Source organism: Vicugna pacos, chromosome 10 (assembly GCF_048564905.1).
Source record: "Vicugna pacos chromosome 10, VicPac4, whole genome shotgun sequence".
NCBI lineage: Eukaryota > Metazoa > Chordata > Mammalia > Artiodactyla > Camelidae > Vicugna > Vicugna pacos.
This window is the reverse complement of record NC_132996.1, coordinates 65,008,744-65,027,151: the sequence shown is the minus strand read 5'-3', so window position 1 is coordinate 65,027,151 and position 18,408 is coordinate 65,008,744. Positions and strand designations below refer to the sequence as shown.

The following is an 18,408-nucleotide window of genomic DNA, read 5'->3' as shown; positions in this document are numbered from 1 at the left end:
TTGACTACGGAGAAGAAGTAAGAGATGGCTCGATAACTAGACAAACGCAAGAGCTAAAAAGTAACTTTAAAAAAATTTTTTTAAATTCAATTTTGACATAGAAACAAGAGAGCACAAATCATATAAAAACAGCACCAGACTCTAGATCAAGAAAAAGAACATCTCCAGGAACCCATAGGCCCTCTGGGTCCCCTTCCAAAGATTATCCTCAAAGGTAACCACTGTCCTAACACTATATATTAGTTTTGCTTGTGTTTAAACTTCATGTACATGGAATCATATGTACATATGTACAGTGTGCATTCTGTTATACGTGGCTTTTTTTGCTCCTAAACATCATGTTGTAGGATTTATCTATATGGCTGCATGTAATTGTTTGTTCACCTGCACTGGTGGATCATACTCCACTGTCTGAATATACCACAATTTTTATTTGTCTCTTCTGCTCTTTGGCATTTGGATAGTTTCCTCTTAGGGGCTATTATGTGCATTACTTCTATGACCATTTTTGTACACGCCATTTGGAAAACATACATATGCATTTCTGTTGCACATTCTCTTCTGGGATAGGACTCAAGGCCTAGACTAGGGGGCAGTATTAGGAACCTCTTTATTGGGTAGGTCATGTTGTTTACTCCAGTACAGTAATAAAGTTGATTTTATTTCTACATATCTAACTTCTTATTTGGTCTAGAACTTAGATAAGAAAGAGCCTCAAATTATGATCTTTGAATCCAGAAATTTAATAATGAAGTCATTAAATGAGACAGAATATTGAGCCATATTCAATTGACAGAAACTAAAATCATTCAATTAACAGAAATTGAGTCATATTTTAAAAGTATGTTTAATTGCAATGTTCTTACAATTGGTAATGTGTAATATTTAAGTGTTATGAATATGAAAACAATGCAGAAACGGGCCTGCAGAGCCACATGACTTAGAGCGCACATTTTCAATCTTTTCATCCATGGGGAGATGCACACTTTCTGTTCAGTTTACCCAGAGAAGTTTGTAAAGTTTATAGCCATTTTGGAAGACTGGAAGTTTCTTACAGTGCTAAAGTAGCTGAAATTTCAGGAGAATCTAATCACACTTTGCTGTGAGCACTGGGTTTCTCCTCCTTTTTCCTCTGAGGCCAAGAGTTACTTATATCCATGACTTTGAACTCTTTTTGACATGTTGAATATGATCTTGTGACTGAGGTAAGAAAAAGTCACCCTAGAGAAGATAAAATTTGTTAACAGTTTTTTTAAACTCTAATTTTGGAGTCTTTTTTGGATATGAAGTTATAATGCATTCCCCCCAAATGTTGTACAGTAGTAACTCTTCCAATTTCACCACAATATATAATTCCATCAATATTAGTTCAAACAAATGCCATTCTCCAGTCTGCTAATCATTTTGCCATTTTCTAATAAGACTGTAACTGAATCATAATTTATTCGGAAAGTTTAAAACTTTTCCTTTTCTTTCTTTCTTCGTTTCTTTTCTTTAATTTTCCTGTAGCTTTTAGAGGAAAGGAATGTATTTTGAAGTTGTAATATCAAGACTTAAGAGGAAGTCAGGAAAAACACAGGAAAGCAAAATCGGAACAGAGATGTGCTAGCAAAATCTCATCCCATTAGCAAGGGGACTGGGCTGTGAAGACTCTCTAGGGAGTCAGGTGGCTGTGTTTAAGACAAGAGTGAGAAGATGCAAGTTTTCATTCTCAGCCCAGTCAGTCTGTATCATTCATGCTCTGTGTGATTTTGCCCAAGCTTTGGTTCTTTTGTAAGGGGCTGGGCAGGGTGACTTCTAAAGCCATCTAGCTTCATGTTAAACAATCCCCTACCCGGCTTGCTGCCCAGTAGGCACCAGCTGATCTCAGATGACCAGAGTGTCATCATGAAGGAGTGTATTCACAGAGCTCTTTTCTCACAAGGAAAGTCACCTTCTGTATGTAGCTCATGGTCGGTCATCGACTCCTCTTTCTGCCGCTTTGTAGACCTGGATCATTATAGCTCGAACTTCTTGGGAACCAGAGACATCATGTGACATGTCAGCATACTCACCCCAAGGTTATTGGAGCAGACTTGTTTCCACCAAAAGACAGAAGCGTATGTAGCTAGTAAGAGCTCCAGCACCGTGAAGATGAGCATCACCATCAGCCCACCCTGTAAATCAGGACAGGAATGGTTGGTGCCATTAGCCTTCTCTTGTGCCTGACTGAGAGAAGACCTGGGGGGGGGGGAGGGGTCAGGGCTCTAGCAGTGGAGAGAATAGGGAACAGAGAAAATTGCTTCATTCTCTTTTCTACTTTTTCTTTTGGATCTCTTAACTGAAGAAGGGAAATAAATAGCAATGATTTCATCTCAGGACCTCAGTATTCCACATTCGGAGATAAGAGCAAGCCTTCATTTCTCTCTAGTTGCTTTTATTATTTTCTTTTTTCTTTCCCTTGTACACTCTCTCTCCCCCGTGCCGTCCTGCTGGCATGTGTGCCAAATCTTTTTATTTCTCTGTGTCCTCCAAGTCTTTTAACCTCTCATTCACATTTTCCAAATTTTTAATCTTAGTATATTGTGTTCGGTGTGATTTAATCAGACCAGAATTTCATTGCACTGTTTATTCCTTTGGATACGTTGAATCTGTTCTTTAATTGATGCTGAGTTTTTAATTTCAAAGATTATAATTTTCATTTCTCATCATACTATTTAGCACTTTTTTCAAACCCACTTGTTCTTTTGTCTTATTGTCAAGTTCTTTCATTTTGGTTTCAATTCCTTTTTAATAACTTTAATCATTTAAAATGTATTTTTCATGATAGCTTTTTTTCCCCAAACTATTATGTAATCTCCAATTCTTGAGCCACTAACTTTCATGTCTATTCCATTGGCTGCTATTCCCCATTTTTTCCTTATGTTTTTCAGAATATTTTATTCTTAGGTAATTTCAGTGTGTGGGTGGTAGCAGTGGTGGTGGGGATTCTCTGATATGTAGGAGACTCATAAGTTGGATTTATGGACATCTCTGTAGATGGTAGTTTTAGGTTTGATTCTGATAGAACCTTCGGAGTTCCACAGATCTAGGAACAATTTCAAGTTAATCCTTTTATTTGAGGTTCCTCTATTTTATCTGTAATGTTGGATTTGGGGACCATACCTGCATAAGGCTTGGTGAGATGATTTCATCTTAGAAGCCTTTATGGCGGAGTTTCTTGAAGCTTCCTGGGAGGTAGTTACAGGGTTTTTCCCTTGTCTCATTTTCATAAATAGGGTAAATACTTAGTCTCAGCTGCTAACATGTTTGCTGGGCATCAGTATGAGCTCCCTGCGTCCTGTGGGCCTGAAGAACCTCATGTCCCATCATGAGCATTAAAATTCAGTGGTCCCAGCCTCTCACACCTATGTTCTTATTCAGGCCTCCATGGTTTTCTGGTCTCTGCTCACTTGGTTACCTGGCCTTAGAATCCTTCTTAGTTTCTGAAATCTAATATGCCTTTCTTTCTTGATTTTTTTTTCCCTTCCTTTCTTCCACCCTCCCTTCCTTCCATCGTCCAACCTTGGGTATATATTTTTAATTTTTAAATCTGTTACGTTTCCCAGGTTATCTTTATGTTAATAAAGAGTGGACCCAGAGAAAGACAAATATCATATGATATCACTTATCTGTGGAATCTAAAAAGAGATACAAATTTTACTTACAAACCAGAAATAGACTCATGGACATAGAAAACAAACTATGGTTACCAAAGGGGAAAGTAGGGGGATGGATAAATTAAGATTTTGGGATAAACAGATACACACTGCTCTATATAAATAGATAAATAACAGGGACCTACTGTATAGCACAGGGAACTATATTCAATTTCTTGTAATAAGCTATAATTGAAAAGAATCTGAAAATATACATATATATATACATATATATGTATTATATGTATAACTGAATCACTTTGCGGTACACCTGAAACTAACATCTTAATCAACTACACTTCAGTAAAAAATAAAATTAAAAAAAAGAAAAAATAAATAAAGAGTGGACCTTTGAAGTCTGCTTAGTCTGCCATGTTGCATTTTCTCTGATGTTGCAGGAAGTTCTCTTTGGCTCTCATTATCTGAGAGTGAGAGGCAGTTTGATGTATTGAGATGAGTTTTCATTAAATTAAACCCTAAATGTCCTCACTGCTTTGCCTGATGTCTGCCCCGCACCAGTGTTATCCTATCTCCTGGGCTTCTTCAAGCTGATTTCTAACCAGATAGGTCCACCTCCTCACGCTCCTAGATCAGAGGGATTGCTTTGGGCAACCTCTGGGTCACATGGGCAGACTCACAGAAGATGGTGAGTTCAGAAACCAGCACATGTTCCTAGAGATTCATGAGACAGGTAGATCCAGAGGAATGAGAGATAACTGCCTTTTTTCCCTAGCTGCGACGAGGAGGAGTCACAAAGGAAGAAATCCTTCTCCTTGAAGGACCAAAGTTTATGGTTTTAAAACCATGAGCCAGTATATAGGGGACTGACTAAGCCAAGGTTCTCACCATCAACAGGTGGCCATCATCAAGTTTGGGGGAAAAGTGACAAGAAAATGCTGCCCAGGGATGTTGACATTTCTGCTCGGACTTGAATCCACTGGTGGACCATCTCCCATCCCTCTCTCACTCTCTGCAGCCCTGCTGAGCCAAAGTCTGAAAACTATCTGTTTAGGCTTAAGGTTCAAGTTCTATACCTTACTTAATGTAGGATACATACATCCCAAATCAAATCAAATTCAAGTAAAGTGTATTTCTGCCTGGGTTGAGGAAAAGAAAAGCCTGCTCAACAAAGAGGGCACTTGGAGGGTTAAACCTACTGAGAAGGGAATATTTCCTATTTAAGAAAGATCATTGACAGAATGGACTCCTCATTGCTCTCTTGATTCCCTTTTTTGACCTTGCATAATGCAGCCCCCATATTATGCAGTCTGCTGACAGCGTTCTTTCACCCATAGTTTCTTTTTTTCTCTCTCTCTGCTTCCAGACATTCAGACCAACAGGGCTAGAGACTGCTGAAAAAGCAGAGATTATGCAAAAGGGAGACACCGAGATTTCACATGACAGGAAATTCAATCTGACATTACTTACTGTTAGGCTGACACCAGTCAGGTGACAGTCCTTGTCTTCATATATTGCGTAATAGTACGCCGAATAAGGCAAGGAGGATGGATAATCCTGTTTTGAGTCACAGAGTTGAGAGACAATGCTCAGGGCTCCCAGGCTGTTAGCGAGGAGGAGGAGACCTGCTCCAGCAGCAAGAGAGCTCATTGCATTGGAGGTCAGGCTGCTCATGACCTGGAAGAGAAATTCTGCATTGGGATCTCATCACAGAAGCAGCATGTAATGCTATTATCTCTCCATCCATTGCACTGCATTGGTGCTTCCCTGAGTCTGTTTCCCTCCAATCTGCATCCTCCTAGGGCACACAGACTGTGTTTTATTCACCTCTGTATCCCAATCCACTACCTAGTTTATCACCTGATGTATTTAGTAAATTTGTTAAATGAGAAAATGTACGAATAGTTCTTCCTTAGGGCTAGGGGTCTGGCTTGTTGACTCTCTGAAGCGCTGAAGACAGAGGTGGGTGGGACTGCTCAGGGTACTGCCAACATCTCCCTTGACTTCTTCAACAGCTTTAGAATCATTGTTTTGCTCTAAGGGCTTCTGGAATATGGCCTTCGATTCCTCCTAGGAAGACCAGTCTATGGCTTCTCGTTCCATAAAGCAGCAGCTTCAAAGAAAAGGTAGAAGCTAACTGGGAGACGTTGGAATACCCGCCCATAGGTGGATCAAGCCTGAGAAGCAGCGTCATCACATGCTCTCCTGGGTCATATTCTGCATTTAGGGGGAAAGGGCTCTCACGGGACATGATTCCTCTGCAAAGAAACTGATGTGCCAGGCTCCGGGCCAGGTTCCCGGCACACGCTCTTTTCTCTTTGAACATCATTGTGGGAGACTGTGTGTCGGGCAGGATGGTTGCCTTGCCCTCTGATCTCTTGGCCTTGTAGCTGGATGGCTTCAAGTGTTGAGTCCTTGAAGGGAGAACAAGCTGAATGGGCAGTGCCTTTGCCCAAAGTAGCCATGTGGGCAATGGAGCCCACATACTGTCTGGGCTCCACATGTGGAGCCCACGTTGTGACAGGTCATCCCAACTATGGTTTTCCCTTTCAGTGTGTTCAGGGCACTTGGGAAACCACCTCTGAGATCTTCTCCCACCTCTTCTGCATTTTGTAAATGAGAAAACTGAAGCCCAGAGAAGGAAGGAACTCTTTCAAGCACAAGCTGTGTCAGTGACAGAGCTGAAATGGAAGTACCAGTTTCATGATTCCAAGGCCAGAACCCTGACTCTATCCAATGCTGTGAACTCTTCAAAACCCTGTCCTCTGCTTCTGGGGTTAAGGCTGTAGCATCAAGCCTCAGGAGCCTATACTAGCCTCATGCACTATCTGATGTGCCGTCATCCATGGCTAACCAGACCTTGGATCTTCCTGAGTCAGGATGTGGCTTTTCCCTGGGTCCTTTTTGTGGGTGTGTGGCAGAGGAGAGGGAGGGGTTGCTATGGAGAGGATCAAAGACCTCAGCTTTGTCAGGGAAGTGGCTCCAGTCTGATAATTCCTTGTCTCCGAGGGGTGGAGGAGACAGCCACAGGATCTAAGCCCACGTACCTCTGCATCCAACGCTGCCGTTTAGGGAAATTATGAGGCAGGGTATTCTAGAAAAGGACCTCGAGGCTCTAGCTGGGGTGGTCTTCTACCCCATTCAGGGCCAAGATAGCAAGTTGTAAAGAGTTCATGGTATATTTAAACATTCCAACTGTTCAAGCACCTGAGGTAAACGTCCCCCAAGCTTAGACTATGATCCAGGAGAGCCATTTTGTAGGAGGAAGAGCCCCAGTCTGGAAGGGAGGGCATTTGGGCTTTACTCCTGGTTCTGCCAGTGGACCTGGGGGAGAACCTGGGTGGACAGCCTCACTTGCTCTGAGCCTTGTCTCCCTAAGCTGTCAAAAGGAGATGTTTGAACTTGAGGAACAAATTATGTCATCCGCATGTAGGGACACTTTTACCGCTTCTCTTCCAAGTTGGGTCCCTTTGATTTCTTTCTCTTGTCTAATTGCTATGGCTGGGACTTCCAGTACTGTACTGAGTAGAAGTGGTGAGGGCGGGCATCCTTGGCTTGTTCTGGATTTTAGCGGGAAGGCTTTCAACCTTTCACCCCTGAGTATTATGCTGGCTGTAAACTGACCACACTTCAATAAAAATAAAAAGAATGGACTAGGAATCTAGTCCACAAACCTGTATTTAATGATATAAAGTAAGTAAATAAATCAGAAGTTCCTTTTATTCTAACCCACTAAACTTGATGATTCTCATACTTACAAAGGGCTTGGTTGACTTTTTCCCAGAGATAATTGAGAGGGATCCAGAAATGGCAAACTGCTCAGAAAGGAAAGAAATGATCAGTTCAGTTGTCTTGTGAAAATGTACCACCAGGTTACTGTCAGTCACTCAGTCAATATGTACAGAAAAATGATGGGGGTCCATATCAATAGAGAGGCCTGATTTCTGCCCGTGGCATGCTTACACTGACTGTGCAGAGTAGGCCGACACACAGGGGAGCTGGATTTATGTTTGTGAAAATCCCCAGGAGCTGCGGAGGCCTAAAAAGGAGGTGTACATGGAAGGAGGAGAGCAGTGCTAAATCACCAGACTGAAGAGAGGAGGTTGACTTGACCGATGACTTGAAGGGGTAGAAAGATGGGAGCAGCCAACAGAAGACGTAGGAAAGGGCTCTAATGGCACAAGGTGCGGAAACACAGGGTTCAAGCCGTTGGTGTGGGTGGCTGAGTTAGGAGGAAGTGGAAAGATTCAGATGTGAAGAGTGTCTCATCCTGAAGCGCCAGAAGTCTGCGCTGGTTCCCAGTGGTGTTAAGGAACCAGCTGATGGAGGGAGGGTGTTCTGAGAAGCTGAAACACTGGTTAAACTTGTGGCTTCAGGACTGGATAGTCACAGACAAAGAGGGTCAAGCATGAGCCAGTTCCAGCTTTCATAAAAGAGAATGTGGGAGCCCTAACTGCTAGTGAGACAGGGAAGTCAGGGACAAATTCTGCTTTGGAGGCAGGAGCAGGGCCGCCTTGCATCACTGCACAGTTTGTATTCACATGGGGACTGTATCCATACAGAGGTGGTGCCTTGTAAAATTCGTCTGCCTTTGTCTCTAGAATGTGTGCCTTTGTCTCCTTTGTGTAGGATGCTATACATGGGAAAGAAGAGGCTCTTTGTGGGAGGTGTGAGTAGGTTCTGGCTAGTCTCCAAAGACAAGGATCTGTTGGGTCCTTTTTTCATGAGCCATTAGTTGGAAGGCAGCAAAAAAAGAAAGTTTTCCAAATGCTCAAGATTACCTCTGAACACATAGCAAGGGTGCCCCTGCTTCCTGTGAATTTTACTGTTGCTAGTTGAATTCCCTGCAAACCCGTGACATCTACCAGCGGTGCTCATTTTATTTTAAAAATGACCTTTTCACTCTCTACTTGACAGGTGGATTATTCTTAAACTGGAGGGAATTCAGTGGCCTCATCAAAGGGCCAAAGAAGGATATGAAAAATCATCCACTGGTGCAGAAGTTTGCTGTGAGGCCAGGTAAGAAATGCTGTACTCTTGTGCCCGTTGTATTACCCTGTTGCCTCTGGACCCAGCCGGTCACTCCTGGGAGGCTCACACAAAGGATGGATTAAGCCCCCCTGCTGCTTTCCCTGAGCTGGAGAGACATGATGTGGTGGAGGGAACATGGAAGGACTCAGCCTTTTTCGCCTGTCTTCCTGCCTCTTGGGACTGAGTCTCTCCATGACTTAGCAACCAGTCAGCATGTATAAAACATACTCCCTCTGGGAGACCCCACTCTACTCACACACAGAGCTCCTAAAAACGGGTACCCGGACATCACAATGGTGGAAATTGCTGGGTTGAAGTGGGAAGAGTAGGGAGCAGAAACCAAAATGGCACCCAAACTTGAAATCATCAGGCAACACAGGATCTGGATGATCTGCAAGAAACAAGAGGGAGAATTCCAGGGAGCACTTTAAACAGATGAAAGTGAACATTTGAATGCACGCTGTGACTTATAAAGACTTTAAAGTATAAAGTGTGTATGTTATAATTTGTCACATTAAAAAGGAAAACAAAGTGTTACAGGAGCCAATGGTCATTCTCCAAGAGAAAGTCATGTATAACTAACCTCTTTTCTTTTCTGATAGGATTATTAAACTAGCAAATCAGGGAGTGATCATATGTATATGTTAACTTTATTTTGAAAAATATAGTTGACAATTTCTTTTTGTTTTGGTTTTAGGAGAAGTAGATAGAAATTTTCTGGACAATAGTCCAGTTAGATGGATATAGAAAGCAAACTTACCAAAGAAGTGTTAATAAAGAGCTCAATTTCAGTTGAAATAGAAGACAGCAGGAAGTCTGTAATGTCGTAATTCATTTTATCTCATTCATCTTTAGATTTTAATAATAATTACTTTTTTAATGACACCAATGATAGTAGCCTACATTTATCGAACACTTCTTGCATTCTGAGTATCCCTCTTATCTTACTTATGAATGAGAAAAATGATGCACTGGGAGTTTAAATAACCTGTACAAACCCACACCCATGGCCAAGTGGAAGAATTTGGGTTTTACCCCCGTGAGTCTGATCGAGAGCCCACACTCTTATTCACCATCTAATGTATGTGTAATTGAAAGATGATGCAAACATAGATGTAACTTAAAATCAAGAGAAGTCAACTATTAATATTAATTGACCATTTATTGACCATTTTGTGTCAGGCATCAAGGGAGTAAAGCAAATGCAAATCAACTGGCACTGGACATGAATTGTGTCCTTTACCAACCAGTTCCTTGGAAAGCAGAATGAATTAAGAGCAAAGTAGCAGGAGAAGGGGCCTGAGAAGTACTGGGGACATGGTGCAAACTATGTAGGGCGCTCCAGGCTATTTTTACCAACTTTGCCTTTCACTCTGTGTAAAAAGAGAAGCCTGCTGGATAATTTTCATCAAAGAGATTACATGATCTAATTTATGTTTTTAATAGATCATTCTACCTCCTGTGTTGAGAACAGATTGTAAGAAAACAGATCAGGGAGATCAACAAAGAGGGTATTGCAGTAATTCACATGAGAGATGATGTTGACCAGACAGAAGATGTGGATAGCAGAGGTAGTGAGAAGTACTGTAGTTGGATTCCGCATGTACTAGGAAGATGAAACCTACAGGATGTGCTGACAGTTTGAATGTGGTTTATGAAAGAGAGGGATGAAGGTTGCCTCCAAGTGTCCGGGCTTGAGTATCTGAAAGAATGGAGCTGACACTGATCTGAGATGGGGAATATCGTATGAGGAGTGGGCTTGCGGGGAGGAGACTCAAGATTGCAGTCTGGGATGGGTTAAGGAAGAGATGTCTAGCAGATACCCAAGCAGTGATAGGCTTTTGGATATGTAAGTCTTAAATTTGGAGAAGAGACCCAGGTAAGGGATAGAATCTTTTTTCCCCTCAAGTCATAAGAGAAGAAGATTTTAAGTCCATATTATTGGATGAGGTCTTCATTGCAGCAAATAGAGAAAGAGAATGGAATCAAGGACTGAGCTATGGAGCACCCCAAATTTAGGATCAGAGAAATAAATGCAAACAGTAAAGGAACATAAAAGGAGCATCCAAGAAGGAAGGAGGAAAACCAGAATGTGATGCCCAAGAAGCCAAATGAATATAATGTGCAAGGAGAGAGAGGTCAGCTGCACCAAACATTTCTGTTAGTTCAAGAAAGTTAACAATGAAGACTTGGACATTGGGTTAATTATGTGGAGCAAAGGGGACAAATACCATTGGATATGATTCCAGAGAGAATATCATTCAAGAATAACTAGAGACATTGACTTTCTATCCTTCAGAGAAGTGTTGCTGGGAAGGCAAGTAGCGAACGGGGCATTAGCTGGAGAGTGTGTGAAGTTAACAGTATTTGATTTTGCTGTTTCGTTTTGTTTTGTTTTGTCTTGTTTTGTTTTCAGGTAGGAGAAATTGCACTAAGATTCTGTGCTCATGGAGGTGATAAAAAAATTGAAGAGAGAATTACTGGAACAAGTGATAAGGGATAGGCTCTACTGCACAAAGGGAGGAATATCTTCATTAGAAAGTGGACATTTTATTTTTAGTAACAGGAGGAGAGAAAGAATGAATACATGAGCACAGGTGTGGGTAACTGTAGATGTGCAGCAGCCTGTGGACGTTCTCTTCAGATTGGCTCAATTTTCTTAGCATTATAGGAAGCAAGGGGATAAATGGAGAAGGAAGATGCATTAGAGGTTTAGGGGAAAGATGGTGTGAGATGGTTTTCTGGGGTCACAGGAAAGTGAATGGGTGAAAGAAATACCATGTACTTTTAAGGCAGCCTTTACAGTCCATTTGATTTTATGGTCATAAATCAAAAGTGGGGTTTGTGTGTGTGTGTGTGTAGGGGATATTTGTATGTCTTCAGCCAAGATTAGTTGCATGGACTCAGGTATAGAGTAGGCAAAGGGGCAGTGTTAGAATTAAATCAGTGTCACAGATTTTTTTTTTTCTTCTGAAGAGTGTTTTATAAGGAGGTGAGGACAAGGCTGTTCAGAGAATTCACAAGGGATCCTGGGATCCTGGCTAGGAGAGGAAGGAAGGCTCTGTGAAACAGAGATATTATCAGTAAGACTCAGCAAGATTAAAGAAAGTTAGCATCAGTGTAGAGTCAGAGGGAATGACCTTGAAAGATTAGAATTGGTAGTTGGAATAAGAGATTCTTGAAATGTTACAGTGATGTTTTTACTGCTGTTAGTATTGATAAGGTCCAGGGTATGACTCAGGAAATGTTTGTCTAAGGAAGGATGGACTAGAAACGCTGTGAGAAGAGGTCCAGGAACTGAGAGGATACTGGAAGGATCTTACACATGAAGACTGAAACAGCCAAGGCGTCTGATAGAAACTCTACTGGAGGGAGTGATAGCCATTGAACAGTCAGTATCTTGAAGGGGAAAAGGTGAATTACCTGGGAGTGAAGAAGTAGGAATTCACTGAAATTGGTCTCTGTCTCTCCAATATACCGTAAAGAGTATGAGAATGGGGCTCTTCTATTTTTTTTTAAGGCTCTTCTTCTTTTAACTGTGTAGTTCATGATTAACCAAAGTGTGTAAACAGTGGCTGACACATTGGAGGTGCTCAAGAAATGAGAGATGAATGTATGAATGAATATCTTACTGATTGCTGAAGCAAGCAATGAAATGTGTGACACTAGGCTACCTGTAGGCGAGATTATAGGACCCATGGGCAAAATCAACAAGGTGTTTCAGGGACAAAGACAACTCAGCCTGGAACTAGTTATCTGAAGGAAGTAAATTAAGGAGTGAGTATTGGTAAATGATAGTAGAATGACAAACATTAATTGGTTTTATTTTCAAGCAATATATTCACCAGTTTTTCTAAGGATGAACACTTCAAATTTTCCAATACATAATTTAATGTTATTTTCTAAAACACTGCTTATGTTTAGGTTTTTAAACTAAATTTGATCTTCTTAAATTTTAATTCTATCAATTCTCAATTATTCCTAATACTAGAATTACCTAAAAAGACCTTTTGGCATTCACGACTGTCTACAATTACTTGAAATACTTAATTCTCTTCCAGTGTTTGAAACATAAATAACATTTTTAAAATATATTTTTTGGGTGGAAGATTGAATAGGGATTTTTTAAAATAATAAATAGAAGGGACAGCTGCATTTTTTTTTTTAAACGTGGGAGTGAATTACCTAATAGGGTGACGTGAGATTCTAAAGTAGGAGTTTTTAGAGATGAGAGGAAACGACTGATCTAGAAGTCTCCATGAGAAGCAAAGGAAATATTGCCTTCACTTCCATGCCTACTAGTGAGGACGGCGGTGAAAACTGTGCCCTTGGGAGCTAGATTTCTGTTTGCACCATAGATGAAGAGGCCTTGAGAAGCAGACTGGGGAATAAAGACGAAAATGCTGTTAACAAACCCTGAATTGCAGTAGGTACAACTGGGCGGGTTTCCCAATTTGGGAACGAGTAGGAGTTGGGTCTTAAAAAGGAATATTCAGGACCATGTGGAAATTAAAGTCCTGGATATGATGGATGGTGACCTAGGACATCTAGGTGTCTCATAGGTACTCAGGTGAACAGGGAGAAAATGAATCATAAGATGAGTCCGGATTGTCCCACTTCCAAATGTTTAAGAAACATGCTCCAGAAACTGACACATTGTAACAAACTATACTTCAATTTAAAAAAAAAAAAAGGAATGCTACAGAAAAAAAAGAAATATGCTCAAAATAAGATCTAATTTAACCATATTGAGTAAAATCATATGGTGAAATCCCAAATCTCTACTATGTTAAAGACTTTACACGAGACCTTATTGTGTAGATTTCAGGGGCAAAGACCTAGTGGTTTTAGTTAGTTTAGAGACGAGTCTGGAAGATACAGTCTTCCTATAAACCCCATTTCATGTCCCAACTAACTTGGAGTCAGGAAAAAAAAAATGATAGAGTCTCCCACATCCACTGTCGATCCATAGTCTGGATATGTTCATGACATTTCCCCCCATGTTCCCCTGAGAAGGAAATGAACTTACTCCAAGAACTGTGGCTTCTTTTTGCAGACTATCCTGTGGGTTATCTTCTTTTTGGTAGATGTGCCCAGGTTTCTCTCCCTCAGAGATAATGATGCCCTTTGAAGTGAAGGCATCAAAGGCTCCCTTGGTCTTGAGCTGTGACATGATGCCCATGTTGCTGAAAAAGGCAGTGAACTCCATTGGGACCCACAGTTTGACTTAAAGATCTGAAACTCTCAGGACCAGACTTTGCAGAAACTTACCATTTTTCTCCATTGTCCAAGGGGTGACCTGTCCTTTAGGAACAAAAGTGAATATGAGGAGCTGGGGAAGTATTGGAAAGATGGTGGGCTTGGCAAAGTCCCTCCGTTGTGGATGGGAAGTCTGTCACTAGGAGAAAACTGTAAACATTTTGAGGAGTCCCACACTGGAGAGGCCAACAGTTCACACAAAGCTTGCTCTGCAGCCTTGAGTGTATCCACCTTCCTCCTCCCTCCCTGCTTCCAGCTTCCCCTCCTCACCCCTGTATCTCTGCTTCATCTCTGGGACACTCCCAACCAACCACATTTCTCAGTTTTGCACTTTCATGTTACACCTATACTGCTCAGTCTCCCAGCATAGTCTTATTTTCTTTCCACTAAGATGTCGATTAATCCTATTCCACGTCCCTTTCCTATAGATGGCCTGTTCCACCTAGAATGACCCCTCTTGCCTATATTAGCTTAATAATTGTTAATACAAACATTTATTTAACTCCTGCTTAATTTCAGGCACTAGGCCATAGTAGCGCTAATCCTTACAACAATTTAGCTATTATTAAATCCACTTTATACATTAGAAACTCAGGACTAACAAGTTCAAGTGATCTTAATTTAAGGAAATAGTCACCCAAAGCACTTAGCCTGGCACTCAGCAAGTGTTGAATACGTAGTAGCAAATGTAATTATTATTGACTTGTATTCTCATAGAAAGTGGAAAGTGTCTGAATGAGGATATCTGGTTCAGAGCCTTGTGTTTTTTTTCTCAAGACTCCATTAATTCTCTTCCTCCCCTGTCTGTCTTCCTACCATTGGCAGTTTCGGTGTAGACTCAGAGAGAAAGCTGTCTGCTGTCCACCAGCCTCTGTGGGGTCCACAGCGGAGTCCAGCCCCGGGGCTGCTCCCCAGACCTGTACTCAGAACAACATTCTCCCTCTTGAAGGTCACAGTTTGGATAAAGTCTTGTGATTATCTGATAGTGCCACAGCTCTATTCCCTGATGCTTCACTTCAGTGTCTTGGGATTTTAGGAATGGTCCTAGGTTCTCTTGGATGGCGTGCATAACACATCAAGATTGGAACCAGCATCCACAATACCGTTACTGGGAGGGAGGTGGGAAGAGGCACTGGGCTGGGCGTCCGATGCCCCGGCATCCAGCTGTGTCTCTGAGCATGTGTCCTGGAGTCCAGTCCTATGCTCATGTTGTATACCTGCCAGTGATTCCTAAACTCATTGTAGGCAAGTTATTTTAGCCATTTCATAGGTACATGGTGCACGTAATGGGCACATGATAAACTCTCAATGCAGAGCAGTTCTGTCTAAAACTCACTGGAACTCCAGCTCTGACATTTATTAGCTGGCCATAGACAGGTCATTTCCCCTGATTCATCCTCAGTTTCACTACACATAAAATAGGGATAACACTGCTCTCACGAAGGACCCCTGTGAGGATGCACTTGAGGTGAGGTACGTGTCGGCCTTCTTCCGTGCCTCTGTGATCTTTATCAGGTGCGCACAATACTCAGTAAGAAGTTCATGACATCTACCCCATTTCTATTCCTGGAGCTATGCCTTGGTCAAGTTTCTCTTGCTCTTTGGGCATAAGGCACCTTCTTTGAAGAGTTGTTGAAAAATAAAGCTATTGTGGTCTAAGGAGGATCTAGTTCTCGTTTCTGTGAGTGTTTGCCATTTGGGCAGAAGTATGGGTGAGGTTACATGAACGAGGATGGGAGTAGTGTTGACACTGAGTCCCGGCAATAGGGCCCCCGTGTCCTTCCTCTTTTACAGCTGCAGTCCCCTGACCACCCCTCATCAGCTCCTCCTCGCCCACAGGAGCATTCCTGGCCTTAGAGAATGTGGGTTGATGTTCTCTCTCTCCAGAATTGTTCCCATATTCTGGTAACTTGCCTTCTGCCTGGCTCCTCGTGGGTTTAATAGGTTCAATTTTATTTAAAAATATGCCAAGTAGAACCCTTCTTTTTTCTAGTCTTAATAATCAGTCTCTCAAGGTTCATCCAGATTGTCACATATTGCAGGATTTCCTTCTGGTTTAAGGCTGTTCTTGCAAACAGTGTGCTGAGTGAAACAAGCCAGTCACAGAAGGACAATTATTACATGAATCAACTTTTATATGATCTCTAAAATAGTCAGACTCCTACAAGCGAAGACTATCATGGTGGTTGTCAGAATCTGGGGAAGAGAAAACGGGGAGTTGCTGTACAACACGTATAAAATTTCAGTCATCCTAGTTAAATTCCAGAGATGTGCTGAGCAACCTTGTGCCTGCAGGTGCCAGTCCAGTGTTGTGCATCTCAAAAATGTGTCCAAAGGGTAGCTCTCATGTTACTTGTTCTTCCCAAAATAAAAAATGAAAATAAAATTGGGAAGAAAGGGAAAAAAAAAAGACTGACCCTCAACTTAAAGATTGTTTTTGAGTCTCTGTAGTCCTGGATTCCTTCCTGTATTTTTCCATTGTCCTACCTGAGGACTACAGGATGTGCTGGATTCTAAGCCTGAAGCTAGAACCTGGAATCCTAGTTGGTACCCTCTTCCTCACATCACTCCCGTATACTATGTATGTTTACTTTCTTTTATTACTTTTTCATCATCTGTTTTGTTTAAAAGCGTGTGTAGCATAACAACGCAATCAAAAAGGGAATAAGGTTTGCTGAAGGCAGCAAACTTCCTTAAATTTCAGCTACCACACGATAACTACTGTTTCATACAGATTCTGCATGCTCTCTCTTTAAAAAAAAATTGATGGGGGAAGTAATTAGGTGTTTGTTTATTATTTTTTAAATGGCAGTACTAGGGATTGAACCCATGACCTTGCTCATGCTAAGCATGTACTCTACCATAGAGCTTCACCCTCCCTGCCTTGTACATCCTCTTTTATCTCCTCTCTCATGCTGTCTCTCTCTCTTTTTTCTTTTATGTTTTATACATATTCTTCATTCTGTATAAACAAAGTCATTCTATCCATGCCATTTAGAAGTCTTCTTGCGCTCCACATTATTCTGTGGACATCTTTTATGGTAGTGAACATACATAATAAAAATCCTACATTTGAGAGCCAAATGGTAAATTCTGACACATGCCACCACATGGATGAACCTTGAAGGTAATATGCAAAGTGAAATAAACCAGTCGCCGAAGGACGGGTATTGTATGATTGGACCTCTGTGAGGCACCCAGGGTACTTAAATTCACAGAGACAGAAAGTAGAATGATGGTTACCAGCGGCCGGGAGGAGAGGGGAATGTGAGGTCTTGTTTAGTGGGCACGAAGTTTCAGTTCGGGAAGATGAAAAAGTTGTGGAGTTCAATCGTGGTGAAGGTTGCACATGAGTGTGAATTATTAAATGCCATTTAAAAATGGTTAAAATGCTAAATTTTGTGTTATGTATATTTTACCACAATAAAAAGAGCCAAACATGTATTCAAATGACTAGATGTCTCAAGATTGATTTAACCAGTCGCATATTCTTGGTGATTTACGTTGCTTCTATTTTGTTCCCATTACGAACAGCACTGTAATGAATGTCTTTGCCCCTTTGTGGTGCTACATCTACTCCGCTACCTTCTTAGAGTGAGGTTTAGAAGTGTAGTATCTAGTGAGTTTAAACCCATAATACGTAAAGACACATCTTGCTGATTTTTAGGAGAAATTCTGTATAACAGAGATTCTTATGTGGCTTTGCAAGAAGGCTCCAGGCTGATGTCATCTCTAACTTCCACGGTCTGAGAGGGAGCGTTTGTCCTTCCACATTCACCAAGAGAGACACACTCGAGGTGCCTCACAACATTTCAAGACTGTTCTGAAACCCCCGCTTTGGAGATACATCGTAGCTTGGAGGCCAACTGCTCTGCCCAGAGTGCTTTTCTCTCTTCCAGAATTAAAACAGAGAAGTGGGGCTCCACTGCAGGATTCGATCTAATTGCACAGGTCCTTTTGAGAACGTCTTCTGTGTAAGACCGAGTGACATGCCGGGAAGTGCAGAAAATTGTAGAAAAGCATTCTCCCAAATCTCGAAAGAAGCCTGAGGGTCATTTCACCCAATTCTCTAACTTGGAAAGTGAGTGAACTGAGACCCAGAGGAGCCTCACCAATTCAGGCAGGTGGTCAGCCGTGGAGACAGGATGACGATCTGATTCCTGGCTGTCCATTCAAATGACAGTAACCCCTGCCTCTCACGCCACCCCCACCCCCCCAATTTATGATCCAAACCAAGGTGCCTACCTGTTCTTGCAGCTCAGTCCTGTGCGTTGTGGCTGGTGGGCCAGCTCGGCTCAGGGGAGCTCTCAACTGGAACTTCCTACCAGTTGTTCCTGCAAGAACGATGTGCTGCTCAGGTCCCCAGCCTCTGAGACTTCCTGTCCCTTTCTCAGGGTGGCGGTGATGATTACACAAGACACAAGTTTTGCTGTGCTTTCAGATAGTTGATATATGAAAAATGCCTCTGCTTCTTCTTTCTGAA

At 41.8% G+C, this 18,408-nt stretch overlaps 2 protein-coding genes across 12 annotated transcripts in view; one reads left to right on the top strand and one right to left on the bottom strand.

Moving 5' to 3' along the window:
- The window catches only part of LOC102540431 (membrane-spanning 4-domains subfamily A member 4A), a 169,972-nt gene that overhangs the window by 108,380 nt on the left and 43,184 nt on the right, over window positions 1–18,408 (top strand). For all 11 annotated transcript variants that reach the window (XM_072970039.1, XM_072970033.1, XM_072970035.1 and 8 more), the window contains one exon: window positions 8,553–8,654. The gene's annotated coding sequence lies outside the window, so the exon portion shown is untranslated. The remainder of the gene's footprint in view (window positions 1–8,552; window positions 8,655–18,408) is intronic.
- MS4A7 (membrane spanning 4-domains A7) lies at window positions 728–18,309 on the bottom strand. Its single transcript, XM_006214936.4, has 7 exons — window positions 18,171–18,309; window positions 13,696–13,852; window positions 8,923–9,057; window positions 7,394–7,450; window positions 5,106–5,312; window positions 2,055–2,156; window positions 728–1,221 (listed from the first exon to the last, which is right to left on the bottom strand). Exons 2-7 carry the CDS (start codon window positions 13,846–13,848, stop codon window positions 1,150–1,152), a joined length of 726 nt encoding a protein of 241 aa, XP_006214998.2. The 5' UTR covers window positions 13,849–13,852; window positions 18,171–18,309; the 3' UTR covers window positions 728–1,149.